General features: G+C 40.7%; 1 protein-coding gene across 2 annotated transcripts in view; it reads left to right on the top strand.

Annotated features, from left to right (window-relative positions):
- Positions 1-21,310, top strand: part of PSMB7 (proteasome subunit beta 7) — an 84,082-nt gene that overhangs the window by 3,867 nt on the left and 58,905 nt on the right. For both annotated transcript variants that reach the window (XM_021710930.1, XM_008055089.1), the window contains exon 5: positions 7,780-7,895. In XM_021710930.1, the coding sequence (XP_021566605.1) occupies positions 7,780-7,895 (116 nt within the window). The remainder of the gene's footprint in view (positions 1-7,779; positions 7,896-21,310) is intronic.

The raw sequence follows: 21,310 nt of genomic DNA, 5'->3' as shown, positions 1-21,310 counted from the left end.
CCTGCAGGTTCGAGACCCACCTGGGCAACTTGGCAAGACCTCATCTCTACAATAAATCAAAAATTAGCCAGGTATGGTAGCACACGCCTGTAGTTCCAGCTATTAGGAAGGCTGAGGCGGAAGGATCGCCAGAGCCCAGCAGGTTGAGGCTGCGGTGGCCGGGAGCGGCCACTGCACTCCAGTCTGGGTGACAGAGCAAGACTCCGACTCAAAAAAAAAAAGTCATTTTAATTTCTTAAAGCTTTTAATAGTACATTTGAATTTATTGGGTCTATTGTTACTTATTAAATTTATTTTTCATTAATAAATCACACGTGACCAGTTAAGTTATTTCCTGAAGTGTAGGGATATCATTGGATAAGGTATACACTTTTTTGTGTAGAGTAAGAAAATTAGAGCTGGAGAAGCCTTTGAGTTTGTCTTGTGCAAGCTATCCTTCCCTCTCCATAAACACAAACACAAATGATTGTTTTTTAAATTTTTTATTGATTGATTGTAGAGATGAGATCTGGCTGTGTATAGGCTGATCTCAAACTCCTGGCCTCAAGTGATCTTCCTGTCTCTGCCTCCCAAAGTGCTGGGGTTACAGGTGTGAGCCACTGTGCTCAAGCCCCAAATGATTTTTTTTCCTGCCCTCTTTTAGGGACAAAATAATGAAATGAAAAGTGGCATCTGTATTTGGCTGCGGTGCGTATACTAGTATTAACCCCACTTGGATGTCCCCTCTGAGGGCATGTTGTAAATCAGCAAACCACTCGGATGTCCCCTGAGAGGAGACGTATAAAGATTGCTGGTGATTATACAGGGCACACTTATACAAGCACAATTTTTTAAAAAGTGTATGTTTCCTTGAAGTTTTCCAGTGAAAAACAATGAAAAACCTATGACCCGTTTGAAATTTGTCAAGCTTCTGATCAGTCAGTTGAGAAGTGGTTTTTAGGAATCATGAGTATATCTTTTCATATCTCTTTGAACAACAGACTGGACAATAAATTACATATTAATCTGGGAGGGAGAAAATGAGACTGCATTGTCTGCTGTAATAGCAAAACACCAGGCGGAAGATGTCAAACAAATTACTATTGCATAACATGTATCAGTCAACTTGCAGTGCATGTCAGTGATTGTTTCACGTATTACCACATGTTCAAAAAATATAAGATAAAAATTTTTGATTTTTTGTCATTAATAAGGTCCTCAACGTCCAAAGTTCCATTATAAGCCAAATATCATTACAATAAAATAATTGATTCCAACACTGTACTGTTTAATATGAAGGATTGTTTTTCACTATTTTGTAAAAAAAGTCCGGTCGAGTTGCTGGTAGGTGATCTGTGAGATACCTCCGGGTGAAGAGGGTTAATATTAACCAACCTTTATCTCTTATTCCGTGTGCTAAAGTGCTTTATGCATCCTTTTACCTGAGATAGAGGCTCTTATCATTTTCTTTTTGTAAGTGAACAAATTGAGACTTAAAGAAGTGGGGTAACTTGCGTGACCCAACGTTCATTTTTTGCTGACTCCCCCAGACAGTTCATATTAACAATTTTCCCTTTTTCATTTAATAATTGTATCATTACTTTATGTTTGTATGGGTCTTGACAATTTTCAAATTTTAAGTTCATTGTCTCTTACTCCTTATAAGAGAGGCAGTATATTATAGCAGAAATAGCCTGGGCATTTTTTTTTAGAAAATAGTGACCAATAATTATAAATGGGGAGATTTGAATTAAAAACCTGGATTTCTGGCCTCTTTTGAAAAAATTCAAAAAGAGGGTGAATAACTTGACAGTAATCTTCTTGAACTGAGTGGTGGATGTCACCTTAGAAAGGAGTGTGCTCCATCTATCATACTTTCTGCCTGGCTCACTTTACTGTTTCCTATATGGCCCTTGCCTTCTAAGAATTTACAGGTCCTTGTATGTATGTCCAGCATGGCTGTTGGCTTTTCTTTTCTTTCTTTCTTTTTTTTTGTGAGTTGGAGTCTCACTCTGTCACCCAGACTGGAGTGCAGTGACTGCTTTCGGCCACCGTAGCCTCGACCTGCTGGGCTTCTGCGATCCTTCTGCCTCAGCCTTCCAGTAGCTGGAACTACAGGCATGTGCTGCCACACCCGGCTAATTTTTGATTTGTTGTAGAGATGCGGTCTCGCCAAGTTGCCCAGGCAGGTCTCGAACCCACGGGCTCAGGCAATCCACTCACCTCAGCCTCCCAAGGCGTGCGATTATAGGCTGAGCCACCGAGCCCGGCTGGCTGTTGGCTTTTCAAAAGCGCATATGAGATTTAGTGTAGGCCTGCAGCAAGGCCAGTAATATAGTTCCCGTTTTACAGATGAGAGAGCAAGACTAAGACTCGTGGCAGGAAGACTGGTCTACCCAATTCTCTGGCCTTATGTCAGTGTTTTCTATGTGTTTGTGTACATAATCATCATCCTCATCCATGAGAATTATTGCCAACCAAATTCTTACATTACAGTGTGAGTAGAACTTATTAAAGTGCACCTATTCATGAGATTTCTGAAGACATTTGCAGATTTTAATTTTAAATACAAAGCTCCCTCTGGTGGTTTGTGTAGTGCATTACATATAAAGCAATTTTTATTGTAAATAATATTTCAAGATTCTTTGCAGTGTCATTTAGAGCATTTAGCACAATAATCTAGTAAATGTTTCTGTTAATCACTTCAGAATGTTTTAGGAATTCTGAATTCTCTTTTCAGGGTTTTGTCATTTTAAACTTTTTTTTTTTTTTTTTTTTTGAGTTGGAGTCTCAACTCTGTCGCCCAGACTGGAGTGCAGTGGCCGCTCTCAGTCACTGCAGCCTCGACCTGCTGGGCTCTGGCGATCCTTCTGCCTCAGCCTTCTGAGTAGCTGGAATTACAGGCGCGTGCTACCATGCCCGGCTGATTTTTTTGATTTATTGTAGAGACGAGGTCTCGCTGCCCAGGCGGGTCTCGAACCCACGGGCTCAGGCAATCCACTCACCTCAGCCTCCCAAAGGCGCGGGAGTACAGGCTGAGCCACCGAACCCGGCTCATTTTAAACTTTTAAAGGTTAAATTTTGTTAAACAATTTTGAGAGAAACATTAACAAATTTAAACAAGATAGTTGTCCTTTATGTTCTCTGACATTTTTGGTGAGTTACATAAAATTAATCAGAGTAGAAAAAAGCTTAGAGTTTGACTTTAGAACTTGGGTTCATGTCCTGTTTATAGTACTGACAGCTTTGTGACTTTGGGCAGTCACCTTTCATAGCCAGTTTCTTTCTCAGTAAAATGAGAGGAATAGTTTCTGTCCCTCTGACTTTGAGGAGGAGAGGAATAAAGAAGCAAGGATTAAGACATTGCCTGGGGCCAAGCTCGGTGGCTCAACCTGTAATCCCAGCACTTTGAGAGGCCTGATTGCCTGAGCTCACAGGTTCCAGACCAGCCCAGGCAACTTGGCGAGACTGCGACTGCATCTCTACAGTAAATAAAAAACTAGCCAGGCGTGGTAGCTCATGCCTGTAGTTCCAGCTACTTGGAAGGCTGAGGCGGAAGGATTGCGGAGCCCAGCAGGTTGACGCTGGGATTGCTGTGAGTGTGCCAGTTCACTCCAGCCTGGGCAACAGAGTGAGACTCTGACTCAAAAAGAAAAACAGAACCAAAAAAAGACATTGCCTGATGCATAGTTAGAGCTTCATAAAATTTAGAGCCTGAAAAAAAGTACAAAGTCCTCTTCTTGCTTTTACTGTACTTTTTCCCCCCCCGAATGATCCATTTTCTTGTAAGTGAGAAAATAGGGTTTGATAAACAGAAGAGGACCCCTTCCCCCTATTTAAACAATGCCTTTATTTTACATGTATAATGGCTAGATACAGAAGATGTAAATAATACTTGTTCTACTTGTTCTTTTGAGCATGGAGCCTCCTTATTGAGTTTAATGGAAATTTTAGCTAGGCGCATCGACTCATTCCTGTAATCTCAGTACTTTGGGAGGCTGAGGTGGAGGATTGCTTGAGGCCAGGAGTTTAGACCAGCTTGGGCAACGTAGTAAGACTCTGTCTATAAAAAAAAATAGATAAAATAGTTGTTTAAAAAAATTAGTAAAATACTTGTCTGTATTCTGGAAACTGATATGTAAAGGCTCTTTATTGCATTAATTGTAACTATCTTATAGAAGTAATATATATTCTTTGTAGAAAATTTGAAAGATAACGAAAAGCCTAAGGAACAAAATAAAACTTTTGCCATTTAGGGAGAATTATTATTTTGGTTTGGTTTGGTACATATTATTCTGTACTTTTTGTCCTTTTTTTTTTGAATTGGAGTCTCACTCTGTTGCCCTGGCTGGAGTGCAGTGGCAATACTCACGGCCACTGCAGCCTCGACCTGCTAGGCTCGCTGGGCTCAGGCGATCCTTCCACTTCAGCCTTCCAAGTAGGTGGAACTACAGGTGTGTGCTACCACGCCCAGCTAATTTTTTGATTTACTGTAGAGACAAGGTCTTACCAAGTTGCCCAGGCTGGTCTCAAACCCCTGTGCTCAGACAGTCTTCCTGCCTCGGCCTCCCAAAGTGCTGGAATTACAGGCTTGAGCCACCACTCCCGGCTTTGTCTTTTTAAAGTTCCTCACATCTTTCTTTTTAATGTTACTAGTAGATGTTCACAGAAAAAACTGGAAGATAGGAACAAAAATAAATACAAAAACAATTTATCCTCCTATCCACAAGCAATTTGTACTAATATTATATAGCTATCAGGGTTTTAAAACATGTTTTGTAATACATATTTTGTTTTATAAACATGGGATTATAATTTTACAGACTATTTTATAATACAGCCTAATCTTTTACCTAGCGGTGCATCTTGAATAGTCTCTATGTTGGGACATTTCAAAATGGAAATAACCTTTTATAAAATTACTATGAAAGTAATATATAATCATCATAAAATATTCAGACACTGTAGAAATGGGAAAAGATGAAAGTAAATGTTACCTGATGTTCTGCCACAGACACATAGGTTGTAAGTTGTTGAGATAGGCTTTTTCATACCTTTTGTTCTTTACATGTATCCTCATACTTATGCATTTACAAGAATGGAATGTTACTGTTTCTGTTATTTTGTAATTTCCTCTATTCACTTGATAGTATATTATGAATATCGTTTCCATGAGTAGAGAAGTTCTTCCCTTGAGCCCAAAGAGAAGTTCTGAACATTTGTAACCCTCCTGAAACAGGAGAAAACTTTCATGTGTACTCTTCTTTTGGGGGGTAGGTTTCCACAGTTTTAATCAGTTTTTCAAAGGGGTCTGTGACCCATAAAAGTTTTTTTGTTTTGTTTTGTTTTTGAGTTGGAGTCTACTCTGTCGCCCAGACTGGAGCGCAGTGGCCGCTCCCGGCCACCGCAGCCTCAACCTGCTGGGCTCCAGCAATCCTTCCGCCTTAGCCTTCCAAGTAGCTGGAATTACAGGCACGCGCTACCATGCCTGGCTGATTTTTTGATTTATTGTAGAGATGAGGTCTCGCTGCCCAGGCGGGTCTCGAACCCGTGGGCTCAGGCACTCCACTCACCTCAGCCTCCCAAAGGCGCAGGATTACAGGCTGAGCCACTGAGCCCGGCTCCATAAAAGTTTTAAGAACCATTGATCAGTATCATTTTTGGTGATGTCATAGTATTTCATTCTGTGACTGCATTATAATTTGACCAGTTTTTGAACATTAATAGTATTCCCTGTTTTAAGGTATTTAAAGTATTAGGTCTTTGAACCCTTTGGAACATAGAACCTTTGGGTACTAGTGTGATGAGTTCCTTGGGCAATATTCTAGAATAAATCCTAGAAATGGAAATGCTAGGTCAAGGATTTGCCCACTTAACACTTTGGTGGTGGTGCCAAAACTGCCCTTGAGAAAGTTTGTACTACCATCAGTAGTGCAGGAGAAAATATGTCATGGGTTTTTAATGATCGTGTGGTATTCTTTTGTTTTGTAGCTTTATCAATTTATGTAGTCATTTCTCTCTCTGGATGTTTCTGATTTTTTTAGCAACATAAACAGTGCTATAGTAAACATCCTTGTGCATTCATTTCTTTGTATTTGTCTGATTATATACGTAGAAGAGTCCTGGAAGTATAACTTCTATATCAGTAGTTTGCTGAGACATCTCAGATTTTTTTAAAAGTATCAAACAGGTTATATGTTGGCTTGGAAGGAACTAGCTGGTTATTTTGACTTTATTGAATATGCTGTTCAGTGGGTAGTGGAAGAGGCAGGCACTGGGCTGATAGGGTGGAGGGACTGGGGATTCTGGCTTCTCTGTCTTGATACTACTAGCTCACGTGACCTTGGACCATTTTCTTTTCCTGTCTGGACCTCTGTTCCCTTTTGAGGCTGCTTCTGAAATCCTTTTCTATTCTTAAATTTTTTACAGATAAATGGAAGAATCTTTCTGAAATAACAGTTTGGTAATCAAGGAACAAGAGAGCTATTAGATGACTATTTTGTTTGCACTTCCTGATGTGCAGCTATGTATCAGACAGGCTAAAATTAATGATGTTGGTTCTTGTGTTAATTTATTTGTATTGGTTTTAATGATTAAATCATTTGACAAATTCAGCATGTGTTGGTTTTTATTTTTCTGTGAGCTAAGGCTCACAGTGGAGAACTTTAAATCCAGCATGTTTACCTAACATAGCAATTCTAAAGACAGAAAACTGTACCAAATACACAGAAACAAGTCTTAAAGAAATGAAAAACCAACCAGGTAAAGGGGCCAAAGAAATAAGTACGTGTACTATTAAATGGAGATGGAGTAGGGTGAAAAATGTATTCCTGCAGTGTTCCTAAAGAGTGTTTTTTAGGCTATGGGTAGTAGTAATGATTTTTGTAGGCCATCTTAAAGTCATTTCAGTATTCACCCTGAATGATGAAATATTTTTTTCTTTTATTCAGTGTGAGCGCATACCTCTGATTATAATTTTGTGGATTTATTCAACGGAAAAGGTTTTTTTGTTTTTGTTTTTTAGAGACAAGAGTCTCTGCCCAGGATGTAGTGCAGTGGCATGGTTGCAGCTCACTATAACTTGCATCTCCTGTGCACAAGCGATTCTCCTGCCTCAGTCTCTGAGTAACTGGGACTGTAGGTACATACCACCATGCCTGGCCAATTTTTAAACTTTTTGTAGAGACAGGATCTTGCTATGTTGTCCAGGCTGGTCTTGAACTCCCGGCTTCAAGCGATCCTCTCACCTTGGCCTCCCAAAGCACTGGGATTACAGATGTGAGCCACCATGTGCAACTGGAAAAGATATTTTGACATGAACCATTTTCCTGTTGAGGCTATGGTGAGGTTGATAATTTGAACAGTTTGAGCTTAGCAACTCCTCATTGTTAACTTTGCAGGTAGCTTATCTGCTGGTCGCAGAGAGATGTGATGGGAAGGCTGCTGATAATCTTTGTTGTAAACCAAACTTGGATCTGAGGCATAGTGGGCAAGTATTTACTGGCCCTGGGTTGGCTTTCTCTTCTTTAACATGGGAGTAATAATGCCCTCTTTACAGGGGACTGGGAGACTGAGCTGAAGTGAGGCATGTGGAAATGATATAGTTTACAGTTTATCCTGGCTGATAGAAGATGTTCATTTAATGTTAGTTTCCTTTCCCCTTGGGTTCCCATTAAAATAATAACCTCTTAATGGAACAGGATAAATAAAGCTTTTTGTTGTCTTCTGTAACTTTTGGTTAAGTTGCAGTGATGCTATGTAGACTCATTTTTTTTTCCTTATGCACACCCTGATCATCAGGTATCAAGGTTACATTGGTGCAGCCCTAGTTTTAGGAGGAGTAGATGTTACTGGACCTCACCTCTACAGCATCTATCCTCACGGATCAACTGATAAGTTGCCTTATGTCACCATGGGTGAGTGCATTATTTCCTTGATGTTTCAGAATACTCTTGTTTATCAAGATGGTCTCTTGAAGAGCTGGTCTGTTTTCTGTTAGGGGAGATGGTGCAATACAGTGCTTTGAGTCATTCAACAAATATTAACCTACCATGAGCTAGGCCCTGTTCTAGGTGCTTGGTATATAGCAGTGAACAAAATTTAGATTAAAAACCCTGCCTTTGAGGAGTTTATTTTAATGAGAGTAGACAGATAATAAACAACAGTTATAAAAAATACATTTACAATATGTGTGCTGAGTATCCCTAATCTGAAATGCTCCAAAATCCGAAACTTTTTGAGTGCCAACATGATGCTCATTAGAGTATTTCTGATTTTGGATTAGGGATGCTGAACTGGGTAAATACAGTGCAGAGATCCAAAATCTGGAAAAATCTGAAATCCAAAACAATCATGGTCCCAAACATTTTGGATAAGGGATATTCAACCTGTATTAGAAAGTAATTCTAGTAGAAAAAGGTAATGTAGGTGATATTGAACTGTAGTTATACAAGATACTACCTTTGGGGGAAACTGGGTCAAGGTTATACAGAAACTGTATTTTTTACATCTCTGTTTATGAATTTGCATTTATCTCAAAACAAAAAGTTTAAAAAATGCATACATGGTAAAGGGACTTGGGAATGGTGGAGTGGAGTAGAAGGCAGACTGGTGTTAAATAGAAAGGTGAGGTAGGTTTCTGGAAGAAGTTGAGATCTGAGTGGAAGAGCCTTCCAGGCAGATGGACAGCTACAGTGGAGGCCTCACCTCTGAACATGCCTAGACATGCAGAGAGTTTTGTTTCATTTTTGAGTTTGAGTAACCGGAATCCTTCTTTACTAATTAATCTCTGAGAGATCATGGGTGTTTGATTTCTATCTGAACCTCAGTTTCATTGCCTGTGAAATGGGATTAACAAGGCCCACTGTACCAGTCATTGTTGTCATGATTGGAAACGATGTATAGAAAGCACCTGCTCTGGTGCTTGGTCTGTAAATAGTTACTCTTTTCAGACCAGCTTTTCACATTTGTGTTTTAGCTGTAACTACTAGAAAAGACAGTATTTATTTGTTTTTTTAGTTGGAGTCTCACCCTGTCACCTAGACTGGAGTTCAGTGGGTCACTGCAAGTCTTGACCTTCTGGGCTCGGTGATCCTTCTGTCTCAGCCTCCCAAGTAGCTAGGACTACTACAGATGTGCCCCCATGGCTAATTTCTTGGTTTTGTTTGTTTGTTTGCTTGTTTTTTTGTAGTGACAAGGTCACGCTATGTTGCCCAGGCTGTTCTTGAACTCCTGAGCTAAAGTAATCCTCTCGCATTGGCCTCCCAAAGTGCTGGGATTACAGGCATGAGCCACCATGCCTGGCCCAAAGACAGTTTTTTTTAAATGACTGAAAAAAAAATTAAGAAGTGATAAAATTATAGTTAGAAGAATGGGAGTTTTCATTTTCTAACACTTATGTTAATATTTCTGGGTCATATTGCATAGGTCCAGAAATTTGAATAGGTTGTGTATAGCCGATGATTTTCGAGCTGTCGTTTACCTCTCTTACTTTTCTGTCTTAGAATCTTGGCTCTGCAGCTAGGAAAACTGCTACCTTGAGTAGTTTGGAAACTACCAGTTTGAGACTTTGCAATTCCATTGTGTTTTCTAGCCTCTTTTAAGGTTTTTATATAACAGATGTTCCCTGTTTGTTGGGGAGAATTATTTACCCCCAGATACCATATGGATGAATCGCTGTAATTATTCTAGGATGAAGATACAGTAATTTTAGAATTGTTCTGAATTGCTTTATTCAGATGTGTTGTCATCTCCATCAAAGTATTGTTTTTATTTCTCTCCACCTAATGTCTTTAAATGGTAGCGAAGACTAGAATAACCTTTTCTATTGTTTCTTTTCTTCTTTTTTTAACTTAAAGTTTTTGAACTTGCAGAAAAATAACAGTAATGTTCAAAAAGCACTCATATACCCTCTGTCAATTGTTAACATTTTACCACATTAGCTTTGTCTCACACGTACATATTATTTTGGTAACTATCTCACATGTACACATTATTATTGCTACTATTACTGCTTTATTTGTGTATGGAACCCTTTGAGAGTAAATAGACACCATAACCCTTCACCTAAATTCTTCAAGATGTTTTCTTCTGTCTCCTTGATAAAATCATCACGTTTAGGAAATCTGACATCGACACAAAGCAGTTTCATTTTTAAAATAGGGACACTAAATTGGTATCTTTTGCTTGTGAATTGTAGTAATTTGTTTTACGATCATAAAGCTGAATTAGGAAAGTTGTTTAAAATGAGTAGTTGAGCAGATTTGTGTCTACTCACTTCATTTCTACAACCCTAATTTATGCTTTGTCTTGGCCAACAGTGATCTTTGTCTCTACAAGTCTAGTTTGAGTTCAGGGTGGTGGTTCCCCACAGCTTTGAGTTTATAGAACACTTCTGTTTAGAGACCCCTTATATCACACAGTCTGATTTTGCTTTCCTAGACCAGATCAAGAAGAATGAGATATTAGTGACATCTGATTTTTTTTTTTTTTTGAATTGGAGTCTCACTCTGTCACCCAGACTGGAGTGTGGTGGCCGCTCCTGGCCACCGCAGCCTCGACCTGCTGGGCTCTGGCGATCCTTCCGCCTCAGCCTTCTGAGTAGCCGGAACTACAGGTGCGCACTACCATGCCCGGCTGATTTTTTGATTTATTGTAGAGATGAGGTCTCGCTGTCCAGGCGGGTCTCGAACCCGCGGGGTCAGGCAATCCACTCACCTCGTGACATCTGATTTTAATACACAAGTAAATTATTACTTTGAGGCTTTGTTTGCTTGTCTGTTGATTCACTTATCAACTCTTTATTGAATGCCTTCTGTATAAAGGCCCTGGAGCAGGCAGCACAGATAGAGAGGAATAGAAGGTCTTTGCCCTCAAGGTACTCAGTCAAATGGGGGAGACAGACAGATACACTGACCAGTGCAATACAGGACCCAAGGGTCACTTCTGAACTGGGGGAATTCAGAAACTTAATTTCACTTGAGCTGAATCTTATCTTTTTTTTTTGATTTGGAGTCTCACTCACCCTGAGTGCAGTGGCACCCTTACGGACACTGCAACCTCGACCTGCTGGGCTCAGGCGATCCTTCTGCTTCCGCCTTCAAAGTAGCTGGAACTATAGGCACGTGCCTCCATGCCTGGCTAATTTTTTGATTTGTTGTAGAGATGAGGTCTTGCCAAGTTGCCCAGGCTGTTCTCGAACCCCTGGGCTTAGGCAATCTTCTTGCCTCAGTCATCCAAAGTGCTGGGATTATAGAGTTGAGCCACCGCGCCTGACTGAGCTGAATTTTTTTTTTTTTTTGAGTTGGGGTCTCACTGTCATCCAGGCTGGAGTGCAGTGGCATAATCACACCTCACTGCAGTCTTAGCATTCTGGGCTCAGGCTATTCTTCTTCCTCAGCCTCCTAAGTAGCTGGGACTACAGGTGGGCGCCACCATGCCTGGCTGCACTTGAGCTGAGTCTTTTTTTTTTTCAACTAAGAAGGGTAGATTTATTAAAGGAAAGAAACATTGTGAGGGACACAACGGGCCGGACAGCAGTGAGAATGTCTGCTGTCTGCTGCTAAGCTGAGTCTTAAAAGGATAATGAAACCCCTTCATTCATTTATCAGAAGTTTATTTAGCATCACAGTGCCAGGTGTTGTGCTGGGTGCCTGGATTTTGGTGATCAACACAGTTTATGACCTCATAGGTTATAGCTTTGGGGCATTGGGGATGGGAAGACAGGCTTTAAACAGGTAAACACACCTTTACCTAAAAGTGTTAAGTGTCCTAGAGGAAAATTATACAAATATCAGGTGTTATTAAATAATAGGAAGGAGTGTGTGGATGATGGGTGTTTGGGAAGTCTTTTCTGAGCAAGTGACATTAAAAAAGCATTTTCTCATGAAAATAATTTATGAACCTGACAAAACATTGAAGTGGGACAAAGAGGTATGTGAAAAAAAGTATTTTTCATATTCTTCCAAAGTAATCACTGCAAGAGTTTATATTTTTTTCCAGAAAATGTCTTATGATACACTTTTATAATTCCTTCTCTGTCGTCTGTCAGTCTGTCTATGTAGCCATCCTCCCTCCCTCCCTTTTAACTCATTCATCAATGATGTCGTGAATTTCTGTCATTCCAAATTCTGTTCCTGGTTGTCACTGACATGAATTTACGTCTTTGCAAGTTCTGTTTCTGAATAATATATATTCAGTTTATAATCCGAATAAAAATATAAAGTATGGATTGCGAATCAGAGTGGTATCTGAGGCAAATACTGGATATGTCTGCAACTTTCAACTGTATTGTGAAAAAGATGACAGTTTAGAAAAGACCATTTCAAAGGCTGGGTGCAGTGGCCGAAGCCTGTAATCCCAGCACTTTGGGAGGCTGAAGTGAGAGGATTGCTTGAGCTCAGGTGTTTGAGACCAGCCTGGGCAACTGATTTATCTCTACAATAAATCAGAAAATAAGCTGGGCATGTTAGCGTGTGCCTGTGGAAAGCTGAGGCGGAAGGATTGTCTGAGCCCAGCAGGTTGAGGCTGCAGTGGCCACGAGTGTTCCACTGCACTCCAGCTGGACAACAGAGTGAGACTTCTACTCAAAAAAAAAAAAAAAAAAAAAGAAAGAAAAGACCATTTCACTTGTGCTTAACGACAGAAGTTTGTGACAACTTCCTTCAGAGTTTTTAAATTTTCACCCATAAATCGGTATTAGGAATGTGAAAAATTTGCCTATCACGAATGTGTTTAAAAATACACAAGTGAGGTCATGCTATACATAAAATTCTTCCCTTACTATTAACTTGTTTTGAGGGAGTTTTTGTATTAGCCTCTGTAGATCTATGCAATTTCTTTGATAACAAGCTGTACAGAATTGCATCATATGGCTGTACGGTGATTGGCCCATTCTTCTGCTGATGGCTGTTTTGCTTTTCAAATCTTTGCAACAAATATGTCTTAGTCTACTTGTATAAAAACATACTTTATTTAGATAAAAATCTGGTAATACAACTTGGTGATTAAGGTGTGTGCAGGTACTGGTCAGAATTCTTTGTTGCTAGCAGTAGAATTACTGAATGAGTTAAGGAAAATAGGGATTTTTTAAGAAAAGGATAGCAAGTGACTCACAACATAGCTGGAAGGGCAAGAGGTAGGTTTGGAGCCAGGAACAGTGTCGGAAATCATGCTTCAAGACAGGAACCTCAGTCTAGTGTTGCTGGTGCAGCTGGTGCTGGGCCCTGGCTGCCTTGTGACAGTCTTCTGGCCATCCCTTTCCCTGCCGGAGTTCCTCATAGGGAAGGGTAAGTGCTTCTGGTTCATGAAGCTCAGCCTCCTGCTCATACACTGGTGGAGTTCTCCAGATACAGGCAGGAGGGACAGCTGTTGGGCAGCCCAAGAGTGACAGGTTGCCAGCCATACAGTGTATTTTACCTTTTGAGAGTGATTGCCAGATTACCTACAAAAAGATTATACAAGCTTAAACTCCCACCAGAGAATATGAGGGTGCCTTTCTCTTCCACCCTTACCAATAGAGTATTCTTGCCAGTTTGACAAGTGAAAGTGGGAAGAAGTCACAATTAGGCTGGACCTGATGGATGAGCAGGAATGAGCTGTTTCACTGCCTGCCCCCAGAGAAAGGCCCTGTGGTACACTAGGGTCAAGGAACTGAAAGACCAGAGTTTGCTGGATGGGTGAGGCAGGAGCAGCAGGTGCGGGTGAGGTAAGGGACCCATGGAGGGGTTGCAGCAGAAGTAAAGAAGGGGGTGGAAGAAGCAAGGAAGGGGAATGCGTGTTGCGGAGGGTGGAGCAGAGACAAGGCTTGAATGCTTGGGTGGTGAGGGACCAGATGATGTAGGCCCAGCTCTTTTGATTTTTGTCCCGAGGTTCCCAGCTAGTGTTTTCAAGCCAGGGAATGAGAAGATTAGGTTGCTTGCTAGTGTGTGTAGGCTGACAGTTGTAGGGAGCATTGGCATGAGTGAGCCTGGGGCTTGCATCCTGGCCAGAAACATTGAGGGTGTGAGTGGATCTAGTGGCAGCAGGGATGGTACTGTCATTACAGAGAGCACCCAAACCAGCTAACCCTTTGGTCACATTCTGGGTCTCTGTCATCGTTCTCTCCTGACATCCTCAGCACCAGCCCCTTGCTGGCTCTTGGCCTCAGTGTTGCAGTAACTCCTCTCCCTGGAGTCACCTCCTTTTCCAATTGGGTTCTTCCACCCCCCTCATTTCCTGTTCTTCCTCTGCTTGTACCATGGCCCTATGTGACATCAGCTTCTACTTGACGTGTTCCTCCTCCTCCTCACCTGCAAGTGTAACCCAGAAGCAGTTCCCTCCTGAAGCTTTAGGTCTGGTTAGCAAGTCCCTCCCAGATGTGAAACATGATTCCAGGACTCCATCCTTGGCCAAACTGCTTTCCCCAGCCCTTGTCCCTCCTGCCCCTGCACAATTTTGAGATCTCTAGAGTAGAATCCGTGCCTTGTTCTGAGTCTCACGGATCCTGTGCAGCTCAGTGAATATTTGGCAGTGAATTAAGTTTCTGATTTTCTAACTTGTTTGTGCCAAAGAATGCATGAAACAGTGTTAGAAATCTTAGGTGCTGTTCATTGTTTGTGAACTAATTGTTTGCAGTACTCCTGGAATAGAGTTGGTTTAGATTGTGTTCCCTTTGTGTGGCCCCAGGTTAGCTGTAAGCATTTTATGTATGTGACAGGTCCTTTTACAAGTTTTTTGGTTCAGACCGGGCTCGGTGGCTCAGTCTATAATCCCAGCACTTTGGGAGGCCGAGGCTAGTGGATTGCCTGAGCCTATGGGTTTGAGACCTGCTTGGGCAACTTGACGAGACTTCATCTCTACAATAAATAAAAAATTAGCCGAACATGGTAGCGAGCTCCTGTAGTTCCAGCTACTTGGAAGGCTGAGGCGAAAGGATCGTTGGAGCCCAGCAGGTCGAGGCTGTGGTAGCCGGGAGCGGCCACTGCACTCCAATCTGGGATTCAGAGTGAGACTCCAACTCAAAGAAATAAAAATAAAATAAAAATAAATAAAAGTTTTTTGGTTAAGTCTTAGGATTATTTTAAATTTAAAGCATATTTATTGGCTGGCAACAGTGGCTCACGCCTGTGATCCCAGCACTTTGGGAGACTGAGGTGGGAGCAGTTGAGCCCAGGAGTTTGAGACCAGACTAGGCAACACAGTGAGACCTTGTCTGTACAAAATAAATAAGCCAGACATGGTGGTACATGCCCGTAGTTCCAGTTGCCTGGGATGCTGAGGCCAGGAGGTCAAGGCTGTGGGGAGCCATGATCTTGCTGCTGCTTTCCAGTGTGAATGACAGAGTGAGACCCCTGACTCAAAAAAACAAAAACAACCATATTTATGGAGTATCTCTGTGCCAGAAATTCTGATGGGTGCTGTCACATTGTTTTCAGTTAAAATTCTATGTAAGGGATGGTTACTGCTATTTTACTTATGAGAAACCTGAAGTTTAGAGAGGTTTAGCAACTTACCTAGTGTCACTCAGCTGCTAAATGACAAAGCTAGGATTTGAATCCTTGTGTTCTATCTCAAGCAAGCCCCAGTACAACACAGCTGCTATGATTTTATCATCTTACAGATGTTATTTCATTAAGCTATTAAGCCTTGCCTCTGAATATGAAAAATATTTATACAGATTCCCAAAGGGCACTTATTTGCTTTTTGTATTTTCTACTGCTCTGTAGATTTTCTCTTCTGCATATTGAAAATAGTGTTTACTGAAACAGCTTTATTGCATCAAAGGACACTTAAAAAAATTATTCACAATTCTACTACCCCAAGACAACATGATTTTTATAAAATTTTTGTTTTTTTCCAGTCCAAGTACATTGTGAAGAGGAGTCCTTTACAGAAAATGTAAAATAATGCTTTTGTACTGCCCTGGGCTTTGTCTCTGTTGTTAGCTGCTTTTAGCCATTGTTCCCTGTGGTAGTAGCTGTGTAGGACTGCCTTTCTTTCTAATCTGACTTTGATTTTTATTGTTGTTTTTCTTTTCTTTTTTCTTTCCCTTCTCTTTTCTTCTTCTTTTTTTCTTTCCCCCCTTTTTTTTGAGGGAATGAGGAGCTTGGATATTGAGAGAGAACCCCAGAATGTTGAAATTTGGTGGATTTTGTTTTAATTCTGTTTATTTTGGGTGAGCTACAAACCAAACCTCACACTCCAGATAAAATACAAGGTCCTCCTAAATGAAATTCTTCCATGGAACATTAGCATTCACTGTGGAATTGAGGCTTTCCATAAGTGTAGCTTAAGTGAGAAAATGAATATTTCATCCGAATTCTCATGTTTTAGTTAAATTATGAGTTTTTTATTATGAAAAATAAAAGCAAAACTTTGTAATTAATCTTTTTTTTCCCTGAGTGATTTGACAGTAAGAGCTGGAAGCTACAAATTACCCGGAAGACAAAGGTGTCTAAATTTTGTCTACCCATGGGCCTATACTGGCCGCTAGCCAGGTGCCTAAAGGCTACTCTTAATTTGCATTGAATAGAAGACACCTGTCCTGTCTTGCTCATCTTTAACTTTCCCTCACAGCTCATCTGCATTGAGCACTGGGTTCGGGAACCTTCTCTCAGAGGACTGGTCTTCCTGAGGGTTTATTTGGGAGACTAATGTTGCCAAATTCCTTGGGGCGTGGCCCTTGGACACCTTCTGTCCTAAAACCTTCTTTGTGGACATTATGTTGACCATAATGAAAGCAACATTCATCTAGCTGTAGCCGCAGCAGCTATTGGGAGATGCTTTACTGATTGAATCTTTGCAACACTGTGAGGTGGGTGTTATCATCCCTGTCTTAAAGATGAGGAAACTAAGTCTTGGAGAGGTTACTTGTCAGGGTCACACAGCAAGAAAATGCATGAGCTGGGATGGGAATCTCAGCTCTGACCATCCCCCCCTTGGTATATGGCATGTGGTCTATTCCCCAAAAAGAAAAAGGACCCTTTAGAGTTCATTTACTTATTTCTTTTTTAAGAGAATAATTTGAAAGAGACTGCTGATTATTGATTAATGTGATTATTGAAAGCTGGGCAAGATTCTTTGACTTTTCTTTAAGAAAGGGAAAGGGTTTTAGTCATATTTTTATAGACAAAATGTGGGTTCTTTTAATTCTCAGATTAATTAGTTTATTTTTTGAGCTTGCCAGCTTTCCTTTATTAGGCAAGCTGAAGTAGTGTCAGAAGAAGCTTGGGGACCATCTTTTGCTATTAGTTTGGCAGTGTTCCTTGTAGCAGCATTGGCAAGGTATATAAAATTTTTGTTTTTGCCTGCTTATCCACATAGAGAATTAACATGAATAAAATTTCAAGCATGACATTCTTGGAAATGAGGTCCTTGGACAATTTAGGAATACTAACTTAAGGAATAAACATTGGTATGCACCATTAGGGAAGACTTCGGGTCACTGCGAGGGCCATCCAGGTAAAATTCTATCTCCAGATAAACTGGTTATACAGTTTCCTAATTACTGGAATGCACCTACTAAGTCCCAGTTTACAGGGCCCCTGAGCAGTTAGAAAGATGTGGGACAAAGTAGTAAACATGCCGTATGTCTCACTGTGTGGGCAAAGGAATCCACAATTAAGTTGTAACATAAGAACATCGATAGGCAATTCAGACTTACCATTTTCTCTTTATTTTTACACTAAGTGCAACTTTTATGTAGACATTTTGATATCCATATGACTTGATTTTGAAAGTTATCCTGTACTAGATCAAATTAGTACGTTTCAAGATGGCCAAAGTTTCTTCCATATTCATTTTCAGCTCTTACATCAAGTGTGAATTGAGCAGCAGCTGTATTTAGTTCATAGACCTTCGTAAAAACCGTCTCAGAGGACATGTTTATGGACTTCATAGCTGAAGTGTGGCTGGAGTTCCTTTTCCTGTGCTTGGGTCGGCTGTGTGATTGTGTAGGAGACTCCCAAAGCATGGCTTCCCGTCGGAGTTGGATTGCATCCGTGCCCCTGCTCTCTGTGGAAGGGAGAAGCTTTGCTGGTCAGGAAAGTCCTTTCCAGTGGGAGCTTTGCCCATACAGCCAGTGGCCACCCAGAGTGTGCTATTCTGTAACCACTTGAGTGAAGTAAGGGGTGGAAGCCCGGGCTTCATCCGTAGCTGTACTTGACCAGAGTCTTGTCACCTAAACTCTGGAACCTCACAGCCCCTCTTTCCACAATGATGCTACTTTTTTTTGTTTTGTTTTTTTTGAGTTGGGAAGGTCACAGGGATACTGAAACGTCATGTTGTATGTGAATGTACTCTGTAAACCACTATTTTTATGTGTATGTGTTGCTCTTGGCCATTTTTTGGCTTAGTGAAAAGAGCTGGTTTTTGGTCCAACATTGTTTAAATCCAACATTCATTTAGTTGTTTGACTATGAGTATCGACTACTTCTGTAAAATGGTGGGTATGGGAGCTGTCCTGTGGGAAATATTTGAGGATGAAGTGAGATACCATACGTAAAAAATCTTTATATGTAGCACACAGTAGATATTTGGTGCATGGTATTTTGATAATTTTAGTGCCAATACAGTCTCTGTGTGCAGTTCTGTGTACTAAGATTTCTCTGGCACTTTTTCCCACTTTGATTAATATAAGTAGGATGCATTTTAGATGATTTAAAATGTACAACGCATGGATTTTATTTCTTAAAATTTATGCTGCTGTAGGGTGCCAGGAATAAAACAACCAGGAACGAAAAGCCTATGAAAGTTGAATTAATGCATCTTGCTTCTTGGTTACTGCAAAGGTGGTACTAAGCCAACAGATGGTGCCATTATATCAGGAAATGAGAAAATATTTAGTTCTAAAATTCATCATATTGTTACAGGGAATGTAATATAGTCAGCTCTTGCCAATTCTTAATCTGTTCTAATTAGATTAGACTTTGTTCTTGATTCTGTGTAAAAAAAATACTAAACGCCTCTTGTAGATATAATGGTGAGGTATTAAATGAATGTATATGGTGCTATCCCTCCTTGTTTTCTTACTCTGACATTTTGCCAAGAAGTTTTCTGATTTGAATTCAGTCCTTAGTCTGCAATCAAATAAAAGCCCTTGCCAGAGTACCTTTCAGAACAGTTAAGGGAATGCTCATGGTTTTCAGTTCTTTGCTTTAAACCCCACTTCAGAGAGAGTGAAGTTAACTAGCTTATCGTTACCTGTTCTTATTTCTAAATTGTATCAGAGTTGCCTTTGCTAAAGAAAAGTGCCTTTTTATGCTCATGACCTAGTGCTTGATGGTTTTTGCTTCCTTATTGGTTAGACTAAGTGAAAAGTCATTTTATGCATCAGAAGACTTTTCACGTTATAGGTCATAGATAGAAGGATTTGTTATCAACCAAATCTGGGGTCAGATTCCCACTCTGCCACTGCTAGCTGTGTGATTTTGGGTCACACACCTCTCTGGACTTAGCATTTTTCCATCCATGAAATGGAGATAATACTGTCTAGTCCACAGGTGGATTAAAAATGAGATATATGTAACTGCACTTTTTATCAATAAATAGGATTTCTTATTGTTTGCTCACAAGCTCTATGAACAAGAGAAACCTTTATTAAAACCAGGTGTGCTTTATAAATGATTAAAACATATGGTCATTTTGTCCTTGGGGGTTCTGAGGGACATGAAAACTTAGAAAAGACCTGTGAAGTAGAATTCCCTTTAGTTGGGGAAGTTATTTTGAAATGTGGACCAGAGTAAAGGATGCCTTTGAGAGGGCTGTCAGCCTGTCTTGAGCTACTGCAGCAGGAGGGTGAAGTGTGTGCCCTGCGCTCAGCAGAGCACTAAGTGAGAGCTCCTATTTCCTGGCGGGGCCTGGTGATGGGGGAGACTGAGACAGGCGTATTTTAAGGTAATTTTCATACTCCATCTTATCCTGTAAACAGAGTTGGGCAATGCCTGTATTTTAAGGAGAGCAATTTTCTCTTTCCATACCTTGTGGCATTTCATTAAAATGCATTAATAAATTAAAACCTTTCACATTTTAGGCCTGGATGCCCCGATTGTTAATCTTTTCTTAAGAATAATTGTTTATAACCTGTCAGGTCAATGAGACGTTGCAGTCGCAATTATAAGAAAAATCCCTGTTCCCTTCAAGTGGTGTTTTAAATTATTTACTTAGAGTAAAATTTAACTCTTCTTAGAGTACATTACATTGAAAAGAGGAACTCCATTTTTTTTTGAAGAATTAATTTTTGAGTGAAAATATTAAACAGAATATTTAAAAAATTCATTGGGAATAAAAGGTAGAATTTGACATTGAGGTACATTTGCTGATGAAAAGGAAGCATTCTTCCCCCTCACGAGGGGTTTAAATGTAATACTCAGTGCTTACTCAGGAGTGAAAACATCAAATTAAACTGTTTATGCTGACAAAGGACAAATCTGGATTTCAGCAAGCGATGCAAGATTGTCTGATTGCTTGGCTTGCCTCGCCAGGAAGCTTTTGGCCAAGTCTTATAATGAAATGCATGCATACAATTAAACCATTTAAAGTCTGTCTCAGTTTTACTAAGCAGTGAGAGGTGCTCCACTGCTCTCTAGTGGCTGAACATGGTCCCCCGGCACCAACATTGTTTTATATTCATAAATCAGCTCTTCACACATTGGCATTGTTGGCCTCCAGAGCAAGCACCAGTACCAGGAGACCCGGCCTTGTAGGCAGGAACGGAGTGAAAAATGATCCCAATCCATGGGTCTGTGGAAAGCACCAGATTTTACCGAGGTTGAGTGACCAGTTGACTAACAATGAGCAAGTGTGAGTAAGCACTCTGTCAGCGAGAGCTGACACTGATGGATGAGAAAGTTCTGTGTGTGACTCTTTTATCACTGCATACATCTTACACCTTGGCAGGCCACACTGGCAAACAGGTCCTTGGGTGCTTCAGATGGACTCTCTTTAGCAGAAGGAGCTGCTTTTTTCCTGAGAAGATCTGGTTACGTGGGTTTGGGAAAAGGCAGAAGTCCATTTCCTGCTGCCTCTCAGAACTTCATGATTTTGAGAGAAGAAATTTTGAACACCTGTGTTTCCATTGAGACTGTCAACCTTGGGACTTGCTGAGAATGATTGTATCAAATAGCTGCTGGAGAGTAGGGGTGATTTCAACAGCTATACTCTGTCCCCGGCATTTTGCTCTACACGTGGCATCTCATTCAACCCTCAGAGCCAACCTTTGAGGACGCTGCAGACCGTCCTCAGCCCTTTGTGCAGGGAGGGAAGCTGGGTGCTGTACTGCATGCTTTCCGAGGCAGGGTTCACATTGTGCTTGAGGTGGTGCCTCCTGGGGCCACTTGGCAGCCTGGCAGAGCTT

Source organism: Carlito syrichta, unplaced genomic scaffold (assembly GCF_000164805.1).
Source record: "Carlito syrichta isolate Samal-C Ts95f unplaced genomic scaffold, Tarsius_syrichta-2.0.1 Scaffold301655, whole genome shotgun sequence".
Taxonomy (NCBI): Eukaryota; Metazoa; Chordata; class Mammalia; order Primates; family Tarsiidae; genus Carlito; species Carlito syrichta.
Note: the sequence above shows the minus strand (reverse complement) of the source record. Positions and strands in the feature narration are given on the sequence as shown.